Genomic DNA, 20,032 nt, shown 5'->3' on the forward strand with positions numbered 1-20,032 from the left:
AGATCGTATGGCATTTAACGCAACTACTATAGTCCTGAGGTGTCCAAAACACCCAAGCAGACAATGTGACTTTATTCTCTGGGAGGAACATGAGGCTATAGCCAAAAGGTGGTTTAGCTGTTCAAAGCCAACCGGGGGAGGGTGGAGGAAATCAGATTGAGATATTGTCAAAATGGAAGTGTATGCTGCCCAGAGCTGGCTCGGCGCAGTATAATATTTCGCACTCCGTAGTCATAGCTATTTCTACTTCCTTAGCCTTTTATATCAATGGGAGGTAGAGGCCTCATCAATCGTGGTTCAGACAACGTTTCAGGTCTTGATCATGCATGGCGGCGATGACGATTATGGTTGGTATCAGTTGCAGGAACCTCACATCGTGGGATGGACAAAATCCTGGAATGGTACTAGGTCATACTGTGTCACAGCACCGATCTCGGGAGGAGAGCTGCTAGGAACGTCTCAGGACGGCAGATCCGAACCCTCACAGGCTCGTAGGTGCTGGACCCTGCAGCATTTCTAGTTAGGCAACCATGCTCCCTGTTTGGATCCGCACAACGTCTAGACGCACGGCCCTTTTGAACATTCCTTTTTGAATGAGTCCGTGGAGGAATGTCGACCATCTGTATCTTTCGAATCGATGATGACTTTCTCGGTTTGAGGAGAAGGTTGACGACGGTTCCGTGGCCATTCTTAGCTGTCCGCAGAAATCGCGGCACGGCCAAAGTTATCTACGCGATCGAGTTGAACTCCTCCTGTGTCGGTCAACAACTTAATGACGGCCTCGTGCCCTTTCTTATCTGCCCATGAGAGCGGCGTCCAGCCGTGAGTGTCTGTTGATGCCAAAGAGGCTCCTCGAGCCAACAGTGCCCTGATTGCAATACTAGACCCCAAAATGCGGCCAGATGCAACCCGATTACATTGCCCGGGACTCGTTGGCTGTATCCTCACCAGGCGTATCCTTTTCGAACAAGCACAGCTTGACTGCAGGCAAGGATTTTATTTTCGTGTTGAAGGAAGTTGAGCACCATTTCGTCGTCTTCGGGGTCCGATGCAGAAAAGTTCCTGGCGAAGACTTGTGTGGCTTACCTATCCCTCGAGGCCCTTGAAAAAGGCCGCTGCCGCACCGACGATGATTTTGAGGAGAGGTTGAAGGCGTATCCTTTCTATGATTATGCGGCAAAAAAATTGGGGATGGTACATTCGGACGGTTTCACTATGTGGGTGCTGCCAGAGTTCCAGGGTAGTAGGGGCGTGGGATATAGGCTCGGAAATGAGCTCTCCCAGGTAGCCACGGAAAGCTTCGTTCAATATAAGCCGTACAAGGAAGACGATCTACTGTGAGAGGGTGTCAACTGGGAGCGCAGGAGAAGTCCTTGTACCATTCGTCTCAGCAGAAGGTCAGAGTGCCGAGACAAATAGTCTGAAGGGGAACGCATTCTCGGCACACTTTCCACGGTTGCATATCTTCATCAGGTGATCGCCAAGCGAATTGACTGTCTTTATCTCCAGCTATCTCCTCCACTGCCCTTGCCAATAAAGTTCTCATAATATTCCCCTTCGCAGCGCAGACAGTCGTTCCAGGCGTGCAATATCTCTTGAGATCTTTCCATCGTACTTTCGAAGCGACGGTCGAGTTTGGGGGTGGCTGTTTCGCCCTCGCAGAGAGAAGTAGGATGGGCGAAGTGGCCGTTTTTTGCTGCAATATGCTAAGCGGAGGCTTGTTCTGGTCTCTCTAACCGTTAAGCCTTCGAGAAGCACCGTCGGACAGGCTAATACGAAATACGATGTTTTAGGATCTCCATACGGCTAACGGGCGGGTCCCAAACTGGGTCCTTCGATGGGAACCTCGGATGGGTTCCCACTTGAGTAGAAACGACCACTTCTGGCTCTCTCCGGCACACTTGGTTCAAAGGACGGGATATGCAAGCCTCCGTCTTTTTAAACAGGTACACAAAAGACTACTTACCTCATCGTGTCTGGGAGCCTTGCTACAGAAGGCTTCTTTATGTGTATAGACGTTTTCAATTGCGGCTTCACCTTTAACATAAACACAAATAACTTTCGGGCTCACTTTTGACCTACGTTGGCCTATCTTAAGCTAGGTACATGAAGCTGAGCGTGATTTATCGAAAGTCGACTAACAAATGATGAATGTGCTTTAACAACGTCATCTGACAGCGCGATAAAGCTGTCAGGACCTCCCGAAAGATAGGTACCTGGCGGCATGTCAAAATAGTGGCAAAAAGGCTTGAATTCTTCGTAAAGTCCGATTCCCGCCAGACCACATACTGTTACGGGGTAGGAGCTGCTTCATCCTAGTACAGCACGTGATCGAAGGGGATGTGACTATTCACGTGACTTCGTCGGGACAGGTTTGTGGTTCACCGGAGGACTTGACGGGCCTTGGAGGAAATCAGGTACTCTAGAGGAGGGAGGAGGCATGCTCCGAAAAGAAAGAGAGTCAAGAGTAGCATCTTAACCATAGTGAAAAGGACAGCCCTTGAAGACAGTCAAGCGTTCAGAGGTCCCTTATCAGGTTTCTTGAGTTCTTTCCTACCTATTCAGTAAGTTCAGGTCAGTCTTTTTTGCCTTGGGGTGCCTTTGTTGTTGTCTATGGGCGGCTGTCGGTGCCTTTCCATATCGCCCCTCTACAGTCCAGCGCAGACGGGTAGGGAAATTTCCCGTCGAATTTGGCAATCAGTGCCGCCGCTTTTGGAGGGTTATTTCCCTCGATGCCAAGATCGCTCCCGTGGTCCTTTCCTACAGTCGCCGAGATTGGCTTGCCTTCCCCTATACAATCATTCCCGGGGACCAGAAACAGTCCCCTTCAGAAACAGTAAGGCATCCGTCCAACTCAAAAACGATAGGTATTGTGTGCTGAATGCCAAGACAGATGCCAAGGCCGCATGTATCAGCCGATAGTGCCCATGGATAGGCAATATGCATAGTATTCTATTGCTGATGAACCCCTTCCTCAGACCTAGCAACCTCTGACAAGATGTGATAGTAACCACCCTGGGTGTAACCTGACATTGTGTATCTGGAATGTACCTAGACCTCTTGTAGATGTCGATGAACCATAAATGTTAGACCTTGCGTCTGGAAATTTGCCCTCTTTACACACATCAGAGTTGATCCATCTGCTTAGCCGTCTTCCTAGGGGCCTCGAGCTTCAGAAGAGAAGGTGCTGCCATAGAATTCTATCCCTCAAGTACTAAGGTCGTCTCCCCACAAGTAATCCTGGACCGCTTTGCCTATCCCCAATTTCTGGTAGACTAGAGGCGTCTGGACCAGTAGAGCCAGAAAGGAGACGAGACCCCAAATATGTATCAACTCTTGCCTTGCTCGAGCAACTGCAAGGGCCGTCCAACTGATCCCGCCAATGGTCCACGTCATCCAGAAGCCAAAGGTCAAAAAAGCCCCTGCTTGCATGATATGATGTTCGACTGATATCTCTGCAAGTTTCCGCTGTCTGGCTCGCTTGCGAGCGCCATTCCACTGGAACAAGTAGAGAGAGAACAGAAATACTCGTCCAATCGAATCTAGGGCAAATCCAAAGCAGACGACACCATACATGACAACCATCCCCTCACGGTAATTAGCAAACGACCTCATCTGCCAGAGAAAGAGTTCATAAATATCTCCTGCCAAGAAGACTTCCCAAACAGAAGGACCAATCTGGCACATGGTTTCTAAACCAAACAGCGCCCCAAGTCCTGCGTAGCCAACACACGCTCGAAGCGCGAAGTGAGGATAAGCATTTTCAACGGCCAATTTGGTAAAATTCCCCAGCGGCTGTCGAGACTTACTGGAAGGAACCGAGAATCGTGGATCCCAAAAGCTCGTTGCCCACGACTCTTGCATCCACCTTGCCTCTATTATTCTGAAATACAAGGTTTCCATATATAGTAGAAAGATACGCACCATAATAATCACATTGTACAGCAAAATGAATAGAGGTTTCTGTGAAAACAGGGCTTCGCGCACCTGAGTCTTGTGATCGGAAAACGTGAGGAGCACACAGTATATTCCAGGAGACAGAAAAAGAGGCAAGATCCATGAAGCCATGGTAATAAGAATCATACATTCTAAAATGCCGTCTCCGCCTGCACCTAATTGGAGAAACGGAAATGCCCTCGTTCGAGACCACCGAAGATCGGGCCAAGATTGAATGTCTGTAAGAGTTAGGTTGACATATTGCAAAGGCTGCGGAAACATACTCAAATCAATGACTAAGGATTTTTTTCCTCTAGCCGAATGTTTGGAAAGTACTAGAGCACAGGTTTCTTGGTGCTGGCTATGCTCGGAGTCCGGAACGCCGAGCAGACGTCCGTACCAGAGAAGATCGCCCACAGCGACATGAAAAGCATCCATGTCCTCTCGGACAACAGTAAAGGAAAGTCCAAGGAGGCGCTTCTTGGAGTCTGTAGTAGAAGACAACCATAGAAGCATCGGTCCGGGCACATGGTTTTGACCGACTGTGGGTGGTTCGAAAAAGGTTATATGGAGACTGGGAACTCCACTATGACCTCCCACGTGGAAAGAAAGACAACCATCTGGCATGTCTTGTAGGATCATCCAAGTTCCGTCATCGATGAAATTTTCATAGACCAACCCATCTGCGGTGACTTTAAGAGTTTCGAATTGTCTGGGAATCCGCATTTGGAACGTTGAAGAATCCATACTCGGAAACTTTGGTGTCCAATCTGGTTTACCGACCGACGAAGTGGTAGGCTGCAACAAAATCGACGCTGGCAGGATGGAATGATGCTTTAATATTGCTTTCATTCGTCGGTCTGGATCCAGTGTCAGGACTTCCCCTGCGCTTAAATTAAGTAGTGAGGCGAGTATTAGAGCAACATCAGTCACTCTAGTCGTGCGCCGCTCAGTTAGGGCATTCCAGACGGTAACAAAGCGTTCCATGTCATAAGATTCCAATGACTTGTTGTGTAATTTCGAGCCGTTACTTCGCGACCAAGGATCGCTGATATTTCGCCCAAAGTAATCAAGCAGAGGAATGGGACGTTCTGGGTGATTGGTGTCTGTGCAGATTTCTTTCCACAGACTCTCGAGCGGAGAGAAGAAAAGGAACGAAGAAGTGCTGAATTCCGAATACCGATGAAAGCTAGATGCGAATTTGAATTCGAGGTTTAATGCGAGAGCGCCCTCGTGCAAGGTCCAGCTTCTTGTCATCCAAGGGGAACAAGCAAGAGCAAGTGACATCTCGAAAGGCTTGAGGTCCTCGGATTTCTCTGTCTCAAGTTCAGGATCAAGCACCAGAACCCGTTCCGCTCCTGCATAAATGCGAGCCATTGCATTGATCGCTGCCCTGCGATAATCATTTCGATATTTATGCATCTGTGCCGGTCTAGTTAGAGGTTCTGTAGATTTCCGTAACTCGGACGCAGACGTTGTCACTTTGTGTGAGGTTGTGCTTGCGCTTTCGACAGGCTCACCTAGGCTCCCAGGAGAGCCTCGCCCTATCGAATCTTCGTTGTTTTCCACGGATACATCCGGACGTACACTTGGTGAAGATTCTGTGCGATACACTGGCACGCACAAAGTATCAAGCCAGAAATTTGTCTCGGGCGGCGCAAATATATCGTTGCGCAGGTTTTGAATTCTTTTCTTGAGTCTGTGGAGAGAACCAGCGTCTTCCGGGAATGAATTTCGAGTACACAATGGTCTTTCGTCTCTCGTTATGGAAAAATGTATGCGTCGGAGCTGACACAGGGGCAAAAAGTTCCTGTCAAGATTACCTAAACCACCGGCCCAAACATGGGATACCGCAGTGTAGCGCGAGTTCAATTGTCCAGCGCGAAGTTGAATGATTAGATTCCCGGTCTCATCCAATGTAGAGCAGACCAACGGTATGCAGCCTTGGTCAATGATGGCGAATAGCTGTTCGTCCTCGAAGCCCATCAAGCCGCAGTCCGACGACACACAATCATCTGTATGTTTCGTCTGATATTCCGACTCAATGACGTCGTACGCTCGACACTCATCTATCGAACAACGTTTATGAGATGGGTGATGGCCATTCGGAGGAAATGAGAAAAGGGAATATACCTCCGCGATGGTAGGTTTAAGTCTCCTAATAAAACTCGGACACCTACCTATTGCTACCAAAGTCCGAGAAATGCCTGAAGCTTGCGTCATTAGCACGTTGCTGCCGCTAAAAAGACGCATCGTGAGTCCCGACTCCTGCTTAATCCGCCCAAGTATGTCTCGTAGAAAACTCAGAAGAACAGGGACAGTGAACAACACCACGTATGACTCTGAATTCCATAGGTTAAGTGGCTCTCCTTCATGTTCTTCTTCAAGTCGAGCAATATGTGCGACTATGTAATCTGAGAAGCAAATGGAAGCTGCGTGAGAGAAGGCGAGAGCTGTTGCCGCATGCGCCGTTAATACAGCTTCTCCATCCTTAGTCTCCGTAAGGTTTTCTTTCGTTATTTGCGACTTGCAAAGCCTTTCGAGGTTTCTGGTATGCACAACTCCGTGCTCGATAAAGCATTCCGTGCTGAAATCGTTCTGTAGCCACAACTTCAAAAGGCCAAAATACAGCCAGGTTTGAACCTCCTTGGCCAGTTGCGGTAAAGAGATTATGTCGGACGTGAGGAGCCTCTTAATCCCAACGACAAGCTTGCCTGGATCGAGTCTTTCCAAGTCCACATCTTGGTCCACCACGAAAGGCACTCGAAACCGCGAACGATCTGATCTTTCACTCCACTCAAGGTGATCCATCCTACGAGGAGGGATATTGGGAGTAACACAGCAAGTGATGACCTCGGCTGATGCAGCTATGTGTTATACCAAGAGATCCGGAAGAGAATTCCACAAAAGGTGAATCAAAAAATTGTACCCGCTTTGGACCTCACAAACCTCAAAGGTAACGTTTTGTCCGAGTTTCGGGCTGCGGCACGCATTTCCCAAACTTCGTCAAAAATCTGCGAAACCGGTTATTTCTTGCCCCAATCTTCGTTCGCGAATCAAGAACAGCTGAAATAGCGACAACGTGATCTCCCCTCTCTTGATCATATGGCTCTCCACACAAGGCAGGTAATCGATGGTCAACGTCTAGTTTGTTAACGAAGTTGACCATGAGGACTCTGGAATTATAACGAGGGTTGTCGCAACTATATGCGGCAAGCGGAGTCAAATGCGCTATAGAGGGATTAGACGCATAAGGGGCCCGGAACGGTTTCTCTTCGAAATTGTAGAGGAGGTTGTGACGATCGAGAATTGAAAGGGTAATCGAAACGTACTCGAAGAGACAAGGCTGATTTTTGAAGGGGTCCGAAGGGAGGATCGAAGGGAGCCTGATGCGGCAGGGGAGGATCTAGGTAGCAAGACAGATTTGAAGGAGCCAGGGGGAATCGAGTATTGGGGGGTCCGATACGGCAGTGAGGAGGACATTCAGGCGGTATCGGGGTGAAGCGCGACAGGTGCGTCAGGGCGAACGAAGTTGCGAAAAACAGGTTGGAAGAGAAGAGAAGAGAGATGGGTAGGAAGATGAAATTCCAATAGTAACATCAAAAGCAGTGGGGCGCCCAGCTTTCGACCATACCTGAAGGGGCAGTGCCGTCCCTGCTAGAGGCAGATTTCCTGGCAACGACATTACAGATAATAGAGGTGCAGACAGCAGTATCTAGTGTACACCTTAAAGTCGTTAAAGGGACTGTTGCTATCACTAGTATCCTGTCAAACTGGGTATACCCAGAAAATATGAATTGAATGCTCTCTGTTCAGCAACTGGTTCTGCCAGATTGCTGGTATTTATACATGTTGGTTGACCCCTTTTTTACTCCTGTTCTTCCCCTATATCCTGCATAAGGGCGATAACCCTTTCCCAATAAAGGAGTAATGCTCATTGTTCGATAACAAATACCCTGTCCCTCACTCGCGATTTATTCTCCTTCTACTTAGTAACCACGCTTTAGTATCGAGGGAGAAAGGGTCGCTTGCGTTAACAGCCGTAAACCGGTGGACGCAACCGGTCTGGTCGGCTGAAGGAGGCTGGAGACTGTTGAACAAAGGGCTATTGTGTACAGGCTCCACAGCTGAAACACTGGTGAGAGGTTTCCATAGACGACGACGTTACTGATGGTTGCTCTGCGTAACGACGTAGTATCCGCACGTCTATAAAAGAGGCCTCAATACCTCGACAAGTAGATAGAGAACAAAGCCTTCAATACATCCCGAGTTGCACCCAGTTTGACAGAGACACAGAGCAAACTTAAGGGCCAGCATTCGCAGGAATCGATTCCTTCGATCCCGATTCCCATTCATTTGCCCCTAGGCAAGGAATCGACTCATGAGTCGTATCCTCATTGGATGGCAAACGGTTATTCCGATCTGCCAGGAACGCATGCGGCCACTAAGCTTGGAAAGCAAAACAGAATCTCTTCAATCGATAGAGCTTCTCTAGGTGGTTCACAGACTATATTCGATCCGTGGATCATCTCGATATCGATATCTGAGTAGGTGCCCCCCCGGCCACATGGTCCACAGATTGGATCCGATGATGGAGCGGCAATGTGGTTGTAGCGGCGGGAAGAGAATGTATGAACTAACTAAAACTATCTGCTGGGGGTGGCCGCTTTACTTATATATACTCCGTAAACGAATGTAGCTTAGCGTGAGCCAGAATCCTTGGCAGAAATCCACAGCAAGGCGGAGTGCACGCTTGCTCACGTGATACCGCCAAGCCATAATCTTACATGATTGGCTGGCATGTTGCTCTTGGCGTCGCCACACAACGCCAAGCCCTAACCAGGGAAATCTGCCGCCGAATTTGGCAGTTGGCGTCGCCACTTGTGGAGTTCTTCTTCCTAAATGCCAAGACCATCCACTCTTCGCTCTCATTGCAAGCGCCTTCATTCTCACGTGAGCACTTGGCTGGCACGCCAAGTCTCACGGCCTCGAGATAGTATACATCCACTGTTGGCCAGAATAGGCAATGCTGGCTTGGCGTTGTCACCGCGACTGGCTTGGCATTATCACTCTATAGTGACACCTGGGGCAACTTATACCCTCAATCTTCTCTCCCATACAATTCATTATTCATAATCTCTCCTACTTCAGTGCTCCCACTTCTCGCCTCTGTCCACGCCTGATTCATCAACAACTTCCCCTGCCTGATTCTTCCACCAGCCTTTTCTACTCCTTCAACATTGCTCCTTCCGACCTTCGAACCTCAACATGAATACAGTTTGCGGACCCAGCGATGGGGCACCTACATGTACACCCATGTCAAGGTCATCCTCAAGCTCAACTACATCAAAAGAGACTACGACAGTGGAGAGTTCGGCACCGAAGTTATCGCCCTTAGAGGGATTGGAAGACGTTCGTATGCATAGGTACAAAGGGATCCGAGATCTAAAAGAACGTGTCAACTTGCAGTCCGCTGCGTTGATGGACGGTCACACGAATCAGCAGTACCTTGTTTTCATGGGTGTCACAAAAGGCCAGCTTGAAAAGATTGACCATCAGCGCGCCGACATAGGGAAGCATACTCGGATGAGCCATTACGCGGATAGCAATCTATTAGTTATCAAGCTGATGCCCTCAGCGGAACATGAGGGTGCGCACCACACACTGGCCCGGAAACTTGATCGCGCACTTTCCGGAATGGGCCTCCCAGAAGAGTGCTTATATCCTGTTGGCGGGACAACATACAAACTCCCTAATTCCACTAAAGAGGGTGATATGGGATTCCGCCCCCTCCCGACCCGAGAAATGAAATCTGACTGGCCAACAATTGTTTTTCAGTCTGGACTCTCTGAAACGCTTACTCGTCTGCGACATGACACAGAGTGGTGGATTGTCAACTCTGGAGGAGATGTCAAGATTGTCATCATCATCTCAATTAAGCGAGCACAGAAGACGCTGATGGTCGAAAAGTGGTGCCCTTCTCCGCCTGCTGCATATAGACCAGCTACCAGAAGCCACCCAAATCCCAACTCTCCAATTCCGACAAAAGTTCAAGAGCTTACTATCACCCAAAATCCCACTCCACAACTAGGTCCTCTTGCTCAAGTGAATACCATCGGCCAGTCAATTGTCACCGTTCAGCCAGGCACTACCTCAGCCTATGACGTTGTTGGAGCGCCTCTGATTCTCGAATTTGACAAAATCTTCCTCCGAGCCGCTGTACCGCCAGAAGGGAACGTCGTCTTTAATGTCGCAGATCTTGCGGTCTGGGCGGATTACTTCTGGAAGGGCATTAAGTAGAGATCTCGCAAGAGTTATGGCAGAATCAAGGGAACACATTGTGGGACTGGCAACGGCAAACGGTGGGTCGGGCTATATGCTTCGCTATTGTACAGCATACAGGACAACGGAAATGTCATCACTTTCCCCGGGTTTTTCTAAGGGCTTGTTTAGGGCAACGGAAGTACCATCCTTACCGAGAGTTCACTTGAGAGCTTATTCAGGACAGCAGAAGCGCCATAAATTTCTGTCAAACAACGAATGCCAAGAGAATATGAATTGAATGCTCTGCCCTTTGGCAACTGGTCCTGCCAGGTTGCTGATATTTATGCACGTTTGGTTGACCCCTTTTCTTCTCCTATTCTTACCCCCTATATCCTACATAGGAGTGATAACCCCTATTCCCAGTAAAGGGGCACTTGCTACTGTCCAACCGTTCAACAATTTCCTAAGGGTCTGGAGGGCTGCGGAAGGGCGGACTGGAAGGAGGCCTGAGAATGCAGGGCAGAAATGCCAGGGGACCCAGGATGAAGAGAGATGAGGATGATGGAGAGGTCGACGTCGAGGAGGATGGGAGAGTGCTGCGTGGCCAACAGTCAATTAACTGACATAATCGCCAGTCTGCCTGATTGACTGGACTGATGAAATTCGCGGCCTGATTGAAAGTTCAGTCAGTTAACTGACATAAAATCCTAGGAGACAAGATTTCCAGCTATCCAGTGCTTCTGGCACTCAGTAGCTTCCAACACCTCCTCGCCCAGCTGGTTCCGATCATCTGTAACTAGATTTCCTGTCGATGAGAAGATTCGTTCGACTTCTGCACTCATAGCCGATATCGAGTAGAGATCAAAAGCCATTCTTGCGAGGAGAGGATAGTCTAATTTATACTGGTTCCACCAGGCAAGTGGATCTTTAACCCTGAGCTTCTCGTCAAACGACTTAATATAGCGATCGTACTCTAGGCTATCCTTGTCCTTATCTTTCGCTATTCGTTTCCGCTTTCTGCTGAGGAATTCTGACGAGATTTGGTTGTATTCGTGGTGGGCTGACTTCGGTTCTTCTCGCTGATCGTCGGATTCAGTATCGGCGTCGCCATGGCATTCGAACAGTTCGCGAAAGGATCTCTTTACACGTCGAATCAAATCAGAGTTGCTAACAATCAATCCAATCAATCTCGTCGTCATGGATTGATTGATTGTTAGCAAATAGTCTCACGGATTGATTGGATTGATTGATAGGATTTTCAACGGAAGATAGATTAATGGGATTAAATTAATTTGTAAGCTAATCGTCCTCCGTGAATTGTGTAGAACAAACGATAACCTATCGTTCATGGCAAACCTACTCGTTTTGTAACATTCACCTCCTGGCGTGCAACACCATTGACAGGCAACAGCGCCAGTATACACCTCGTAGATAGATATATAGATGGGCTCTATCCCACACTTATTTAGCCTCGTGTGCCTGCGTGGAAGACTTGCGGCATGACTACACCACAAGGCTATAAATATCTAGGATAGCCTCGTACTGCTTTCATGTTCTTTGTCTCTCGTCTTGTACTTTATAGGGCATTGGATAGTAATATCATTGTCGGATCTCTACTCTTGTTCCATCGTACGTCTCCACCCTGACAGTAAGCTCCTCAACTGGCTTAGGCGTTGGCAAAAGTTCATGCTTCTTGTACGGTCAGAGACCTAGTCTCTTCCAGAACCGGAGACTCCGAAGGACGCTCATAAGATTAGGCTGTATGCGTAATCGCCTTACTCAGAGCCCATCATAAAATCGCAAACGGTCAGCAATATCGATACTACTGTAACAAGCCAATCCAATCAATCTTCCAATCTGGCTTGGTTGTTAGCAACTCTGGATAATCCAATCTGGCTGCTTCTGCCATTTGTCCTCAAAGTATTCGAAGCGCAGGCTTGGGTGCAGAATAACAGCAGCAACATAGAGAGGCGAGTCATCGATAAGATTGAAGTATTTCTCAATCTTTAACCATGCTACGTTAATGCCTCAAGTTCAAGTAAGCGAATAGTTTCAGTAGCTAACTCAAGGCTTGTCTGTTCACGCTCGGTTACGAACCATCTCGAGTGTGATTAGTAGAGCTTCTCTAGGTGGTCCACAGACTGGATCCGATGCGTGGATTATCTCGATATCAGGATGTCGACCTCTATCGAGTAGGATGCCCCTCGGCCACATGGTCCACGGATTGGATCCGATGAAATACCACGACCCATCGGACATCGAGGTTCGTCCGTTAACGCTCGGTTGCGAACCATCTCAAGTGTGACTAGTAGAGCTTGTCTGAGGTGGTCCACAGACTGGATCCGATGCGTGGATCATCTCGATATCGAGGATATCGATATCTATCGAGTAGGGTGCCCCCGCCACATGGGCCCCGGGGAGCACGTGATCCCGGAAAATGGTTAATCCGTTGAAGGTCGGGTGGTCCATAGACTGGATCCGATGGGCGACGAGTTGGGAGGGCGGCCCCCCGGGGGCTTGCACGTGATTCCGAAAATAGTTACGTGACAACGCCAAGCCATATGCTTACGTGATTGGCCGGCTCGTCGCTCTTGGCGTCGCCGCACAACGCCAAGCCCTAACCAGGCGATTCCAAAATCTAAAAAAAAATCAAGTTTATATTTTATAATGCCAAAAACTGTTTCAAAATTGACACCAAATCGTGGTTGACCTATCAAGGACGTAAACGAGTGGCAAAACACTCGGCTTGCATTCGAACCGATAGAATTGAGGGGCCTTACTAGTGTTCGATCATAGGTAAGGTAAGAGGGTTGTCCGGCCTAGCTCAAGTCTAGGTGCCCTAGATGGGTAAACGTAATGCTCCAGCCAGTGATTGTTGATGATGTCGTCTTGTTCATACCGTTGGGAGGTCACTGATTCAAACTCTTCTACAGTTGAACTTGTGTGGCTGAAGCTTTCACTGGCTGCGGCGCCCCACCTATAAGTTTGTTAGAGATGGACTATAGGAGGGAGGCATTTTTTTAATACGGGTTATTTTGCAACATTTGCTCACCAGACTGCATCACCATTGATAGGCAACAATGACGACGTACACTCGTTAGGAAGGCATATAGACAAGTTCAATGCCACCCTCTGACCGAATTCGATGAGAGAAGTTTGACATAGAATTCTGATGGAGTCGGATCACGGCTTCGCCATCATTAGTGCTTGCGACTACACGAGCTACGCCGGCACATGGCCATTTACACCATCACACAGTCAACGGCATTATGGCCGACCCTTGGTACTTTCTCAAGAAAGTTTTATTCCATGGGTGACAACTCAAAAGCACGTTTTCTCAGATTCCGCCGCTGATCTGGATATCCCCGGAATCCAACGGACTTCTTCGTGTCCGACCCCTGAATCTATCCGCGATTCATAGTAGGAACTTGGAGACAGACCCCTCGATGGGGATATCACGCCGTATAAACACCCTCCCGCGTTCGGCCATGGGTTTTGTCGACCACGATAGTTTCCACCTTCAGACACTTTGGCACTGTCTGAGATACCACTGACTGTACTCCTAGCATTGATATTCCCTAGGACCCTAACCTTATAGACTACGAAACATCTATCGACGCCATGGCCAAAAACATCGTCAACACGCACAAATACCCTTTCCAATTTGTAGACCCCATCTCTTCTAAGGACAAGACCATATCTAGGCTCGGTCGAGAAGTCACCGTCACTCTACCCAATGTCCGCGGCCGCATTCCTTCGATCCAGGCGTCACGCCTGCGCACGATGATGTTGGAAGCCCACAGAGATCCTACCAAAATCCTGGCTCATTGCTGCTCCATGGATGGATTGTCATCACGATTGGTCGAGGAAGCTGGGTTTCCCATGGTTTTCCTAGCTGGTTATCCATGCGCCAGTACTCATGGGTATGTTTCTCGCCCCTCCTTCACCCAATTTGGCCAGTCGGTCAATTCCATTATTTTGTGGCATTCCTATGTAATTAACCACTTGTCGACGGTGATTCTAGTCTCCCCGACACTGGATATATTGCGATGCAGGAAATGTGTGACAAGATCCAAGAAGCCGTGCGACAAGTTAAAGTTCCTGTAATGGCCGATGGTGACACAGGCTACGGAAGTCCGATGAACGTGAGGAGGACGGTGGAGTGCTTCGCGCTCGCTGGAGCTGCCGGTGTCATGATCGAGGATCAAACATGGCCCAAGAGTGGGTTGTTCTCCGTGAAATCCCACTGGCACGCCTCCTTTACTAACTCTCCTAGGGTGCGGACACACCAAGGGCAAGTCGGTGGTGAGCCGCGGCGAAGCTTACGCTCGAATTCAGGCCGCGGTCGATGCTAGAAACCAGGGTCTCGACATCTTCGTCCTCGCTCGAACAGACTCTTTGATTCTCGGCTGGGAGGAGGCCATGACAAGAGCCAAGGAGTTCCGTCGTATCGGTGTGGATGCCGTCTTCGTCGAAGCGCTTCCAGATCGTGAGTCAATGAAGCGTGCGGTGCAGGAAATTGGAATCCCAACATTTGCCAACATCATCGAGGGCGGCCTCACTGAGAATCTGTCTGCCAAGGACCTCGCTGAGCTGGGAATGTGCGCAGTTGCCTACCCATGGCGTCTGGTTGCGGCCAAGATCAAGAGTATACGAGAAGCTTTGGAAACTCTCAAAGAAAGCATGACTGTCGGTGCGCCGCCATCTATTTTGTCTTACAGCGAAGTATGTGAGGGTGTCGGGTTCAACAAGTACTGGGATCTGGAGGAAAGATACAAGTATAACGAGAAGGGTTTGGTGAACTCAACATCAGATACGAACGGTGTCGATGGGCTTTCAATGAAGTCTGGGATGCATTAGGACGACACATTTGGCGGACACCGGCTCAATGACGGTATCTCATCTTCCACGCTTTTGAACAACGCACCTGTATATTGCCTTTCCGTTCAAAGAGTTGGTACGCCCCTTGCATAGGAGCGTATCTCGATTTATCACCTCCTGACAGAAGCTCCAGAAATAGTAAGACGAGGTATAATCTTCACCGGGAACGGCATCCAAGCGAGGCATCAAGGGCTACGAGTGCCTAATTTATCCTTGAAGGTCTATCTCACTGTCCACAAGGCTAGCTCAATCGATTCTTCGCAGAGACAATGCGGGCTTGACAATCGCTGAGGCCTACGAGAGCACCTTCTTACCCGCGACATACATGATTCTGACATCATCGCCGTCCTCCAGGAATATCTTCTTTGTGCCATTCCGGCCAACCTTCAAGTGGTTCTTTTCCATTTCCATCATCTCCAATAAGCCGCTCGTGGATTTCATTATAGGACCAGAAATCGATCTACTCCCCAGGAGACTGCCTCCATTCCGTTGACGGCCAGTGATTGTGTGATGCAACCAACATCTGGTCGAACGAATATTATGCCGAATTGGCACTGGAGATGCGCACGAATTCATCACTGCCAGCAGCTCGAAGACCCACAAAGGGCCGAATATCGTATTGGGTCGCAGTACCCCTCTCTCGAACATATCCAACAGGTAAGTGCGTTCAGTTTGGCTGCAAAGCGTTGGCAGGACTGCAGGACAGAACGCCAACGTTACATGCGTCGTTGAGACCGGCATAGAAGTCCCTACAGTCACCGATTTCACGGGCAGCAGGTTTTGATATCCTGATCGCGGGTGAATTGTTTTCGCACGGAGATTCTTGTTGTCCTTTCGAAGCGATGGGTATTCAGCGTGCTCTATGAGGAGCTCTCGAATGCGTATTTGCGCTTCGGCATGGAGAGTCCTTCGGATCTCAGCAAAAGGATTGAGGATATCTTGAGAGAAAAGGTGAAAGAAGATGGAGTTGAACAGATGGGAGTCCAGAGAAAGCGTCACCCTCGGCGAGGTCGTTCAGAGTAATCACGAGGTCACCCAGGCCACCGCTGTGGTGCCTGGACCTAAAGTTCCCGATTACGATACATTTTCAGAGGGGATGGTTTCTACGGAGAAGGGGCTTTTGGACATTGATGTCTCGCTAGGACCTTGCTGCCATTCTGAGAGCACCAATGCTGGTTCTCGAGATGAGTGTGTTGGGTGAAAGCCGTCGGGAAAGGTCCCCGGTCACTCGAAGTTAACATTCTTTAAAGGAACATGAGGTGGCTGCTATTGTCAAGTGGCTCGATGATGACTAAATGGCTCCATCTTTTTTCTTTTTTTTCCCCATTCCATCCTGAAGAAACCGTTGTTTGTCCACCAACAAAAGGTACAAGAGCGAAACAGGAGCGGGAGCCGGGACTACCATAGGGACGTAGTAATGTAAAGCTCATATTCAATTGCTGCTTGTGACCGGGTGCAAGTCTCTTCAGATGCGGCTTTAACTCGAAAGCATATTGTCCTCCAACCTTTGACCTCCGTATTCAATCGGTTTCTGTCCTGGCATTGGAGTAGACGCGTTGCTAACAATATTCTCCTTAGATATAGGTCCCATGGTGGTGATGGAGTAGAAAATACCTGCATTTGCAAGGGCCGATGTCTGACTGAGGGGGCAGTTGTGCTGGTGGAGACCTCGTGCTTGGACTCCGATTTCGTTTCGAGCCTCGGGATTTATATCCGGCGCTATCCGGAGCGGAAAGCTGAACAAAGGAGACGGCTCACAACCAAAGACGGTAAAATAGACCGCACTCTACATCAACGAAGTTATCCGAACACAGCGGTATGACTTTTACTTTTATCCGTCTATTCCCATCAACAGCAAGCTAGTAGACCATTCCTGCTAGGATGTCTTCAATGACTAGCCAGCCTTCACAGGCAAATATTGAAACTCGGGGCCCACGCGCCGGCAACTCATTCAAGCGCACCTACAAGGCATGTGAGGCTTGTCGGAAAACCAAGGCTAAATGTGAACGTGACGAATACTCACAATCGTGTTTCAAGTGCCGGCGAGAGCAAAGAGAATGTATCTTCCCGGCGCAAAGGTCGACGAAGCGTGCGAAACGAGCACACCCGAATGTGAGTAGCGGTTTTGCTGTTTGGACTCAGTAGCGTCCAGCTGAGAGCTGGCAGACATCCCCAGCAGGACAAGCTGCCCAACATCAGTCAGTTCTTCCAGACGTAGAGAACTCGAGTCCCCATCAAAGCATTTCCATCCAACATCCACGTCATCGAGACGAGCCAAGGCGTCAATCCTACTCTCAGTCTCCGTCGATATCATTTTCCGGGAGAGCCGACTCTGTTGCAAGACTCGAAGACACTACTCGCAGAAGTCAACCTCACACCAACCCTCAAAACGGCGTGCCAATCACACCGCAACAGAACGCAGCTCTACAGAATCAAAATCCAGGAGAACGCCCGCCGCCAGCAAATATTGAATGTACCGAATCTTCCTCCTTGACCGACAATCTCCAGGACCAGGTGGTACAAACCGTTGTCGCCAGCTCTAGCGATGCCGTAGGCCTCCTTTTCCGTGCGGCGAACTGCACCGACTCGGAGGGTTCGGTCGATGCGGAAAATCAGGACCCGCATGAAACGAGCCCCGGGCAGTCAACGAGTACTGGCATTCTGTGCCCTGGTCTGAATACCCGTGAGCCAGCCTCTCCAGAAGTTCTGGAACTTTGGAACCAGCATCGGTTTGTCAGGCAAGGCTGGTTCACAGCACGCGAGGCCGTCGCCTACGTCCAAGCGTAAGTGACCTTTCTCGTCAGACGAATCAAGAGTCTAGCCCATCCATCTTCCAGCTAGTGATATGTCTCTGACCATCATAGTTTCTTTACCAGGCTCTCTTCATTATCTCCCGTCGTGGACAGCTTTTATGCCGACCATGCGAATCATAGGCGACTAATTCTGGAAGAACCGCTGCTGTGCTGCACGTTGCTGATGATTTCGTCTCGTTATCATCACCCTCCAGGACCTGGTGGTGCCGTTCGAGCCGACTTCATTCATGCCCGACTTTGGAGACACATTGAATATCTCGTGCAGCGAATCACTTTTGGGTCCGAGAAATACAGCATCGCCAAGAGCCGGACATTGGGCAGCATACAAGCTCTCCTGCTCATAACCGACTGGCATCCCCGTTCACTGCACTTTCCTCCAGAAAATGATGGATGGGATGCTAGTCTCGCGCCGGCCGTCGACGATACTTTCACGCCACAGGATCGCGACACCGAAGCCGGCAAACGCTGGCGGGAAGATGTCTTTGAACCCGCCAAAAGGTCCGACCGTCTGAGCTGGATGCTGGTTGGATTGGCCACTACACTGGCGCATGAGCTCGGTGTTTTCAGGCCCGCTGACGAAGTTCACAACACTGAGTCGATCGCTGCTCGCAGTTCCAAATCGCGGATTCGCAGACTGCTGTACCTCTATGCGACACAGCTCTCGCTCCGGCTTGGCTGTACGAGCGTCTTTCCCCAAGAAGCCCTCCAGGACATCGCGCAAACGTCTTTATCTAGTGATCTACCAACGCGGCCACCCCATCGTGACAGGGAGCTGATGTTGTCCAAATGGATCGATATTACCAAGTTGTTAACGACGGTGACCGACATGTTTTTTGCCAGCCGGTCGGTCACGAAGCAGATACTTCGCAGCACGCGTTACATCAGTTTGCTCGACCACTTCCAACCGCTTCTCGACTCGTGGTATAGAGGCTTTACGCAAATGTCGTGTCCCAGTAAGGCTGATCCCCTTGACCCATTGTTCGAATGGGCTAACAAATTCCGATCCTAGCGATTCAAGACGCGGCTCGAAAAATCCTCCTTGTGGACTATTACTATGCGCGCATGTATATCCACTCCATTGCGATCCAAGCGTTAGTCGATCGTATCAGCAATCTTTCTGGCGGCGACGAAGTATGGCAGGACCACGAAATTTTGCGATCAAAACATGCTCAAGACTTTGCCTCCGTTAACGAGGTTCGTGAGTCGAGCGGCAAAATCCTCATGACCGCCGTGGAGCTTCGTGATCAAGGCGTCTTACGGTACTGTCCTGTACGGCTGTACCTGAGGATTGTGAGCGCATCGGTCTTCCTGCTCAAGTCGATCAGCCTCGGATCCCGTGAGGCGGACATCATCGCGTCCTTGAGGACACTGGACCGGTGCATTGACGCTTTGCAAACGAATTGTGCGGATGACATACACCTGTCCAGCCGCTATGCCACGCTGATGGCTCGGCATGTTCAGCGCTTCAGACGGAATTTCCGAGTTAAGAAGAAGGCCTTTGTGCATCCGCTGATGTCGCCTTCTCGGAGTCGAGCGTCCTCGCCGTTTCGGCCCAATGGAGCCAAAGGAAACCAGGATCGGGACGGTCTGCATGAACATCAAGATCGGCAACCGCCCGCTTCAGTTTATGCACTTGATGAAACCCAGCACAATGGTAATGGACTCTTTCCGGGAGCGGGAATCGATCTCTCGAACCAATTCAATTTTGTCCGAGATGAAAGCACGGAAGATTGGCTGGCGCAGCCGTTCAACCCTCAGATCGCACCATTTGGCCTGGATTACATGCAACCAGGCGCGGGCCTCGCTGTAGATTCCCTTGACTTTCTATGGAATATTTCAAGTTAGACTTGACGATGCGGGGGGACAAATGTCTTCTATGGAAACGTTATCGATCACCCGGCGGCTGAACGAGGATCTAGTTAGGAGGCGCGGTGCTATGTCTTGACAGCCCATAGCAGCTGATACCATCAAATGGTTGAATCGCGATACGGTCGATGCGGTAGGGGCCCGCTTCTCTGTATTCGTGATGAACCCTACCAGAAACAGATCGATGCTCTCTTCGCAGTTCCGGTTCGGCTTGGCACATGCAAGGCTCGGGATGCTTCAACGGTTCGCTCAGCTGGCCAGCAATCGACTAC

At 49.6% G+C, this 20,032-nt stretch overlaps 3 protein-coding genes across 3 annotated transcripts; 2 read left to right on the forward strand and 1 right to left on the reverse strand.

Moving 5' to 3' along the window:
• Positions 1–3,207: 3,207 nt before the first annotated feature.
• Z518_03948 (uncharacterized protein) lies at positions 3,208–6,747 on the reverse strand (the record flags this gene model as incomplete). Its single annotated transcript, XM_013417656.1, has 1 exon — positions 3,208–6,747. One exon carries the CDS (start codon positions 6,745–6,747, stop codon positions 3,208–3,210), a length of 3,540 nt encoding a protein of 1,179 aa, XP_013273110.1.
• A 7,074-nt stretch (positions 6,748–13,821) lies between these two features.
• Positions 13,822–15,060, forward strand: Z518_03949 (uncharacterized protein; the record flags this gene model as incomplete). Its single annotated transcript, XM_013417657.1, has 3 exons — positions 13,822–14,123; positions 14,225–14,421; positions 14,477–15,060. 3 exons carry the CDS (start codon positions 13,822–13,824, stop codon positions 15,058–15,060), a joined length of 1,083 nt encoding a protein of 360 aa, XP_013273111.1.
• Positions 15,061–16,971: 1,911 nt separating this feature from the next.
• Positions 16,972–19,739, forward strand: Z518_03950 (uncharacterized protein; the record flags this gene model as incomplete). The annotated part of the gene is made up of 4 exons (XM_013417658.1): positions 16,972–17,193; positions 17,227–17,864; positions 17,946–18,847; positions 18,904–19,739. 4 exons carry the CDS (start codon positions 16,972–16,974, stop codon positions 19,737–19,739), a joined length of 2,598 nt encoding a protein of 865 aa, XP_013273112.1.
• Positions 19,740–20,032: the final 293 nt, after the last annotated feature.

This window comes from Rhinocladiella mackenziei (assembly GCF_000835555.1).
Source record: "Rhinocladiella mackenziei CBS 650.93 unplaced genomic scaffold supercont1.3, whole genome shotgun sequence".
Lineage (NCBI taxonomy): Eukaryota > Fungi > Ascomycota > Eurotiomycetes > Chaetothyriales > Herpotrichiellaceae > Rhinocladiella > Rhinocladiella mackenziei.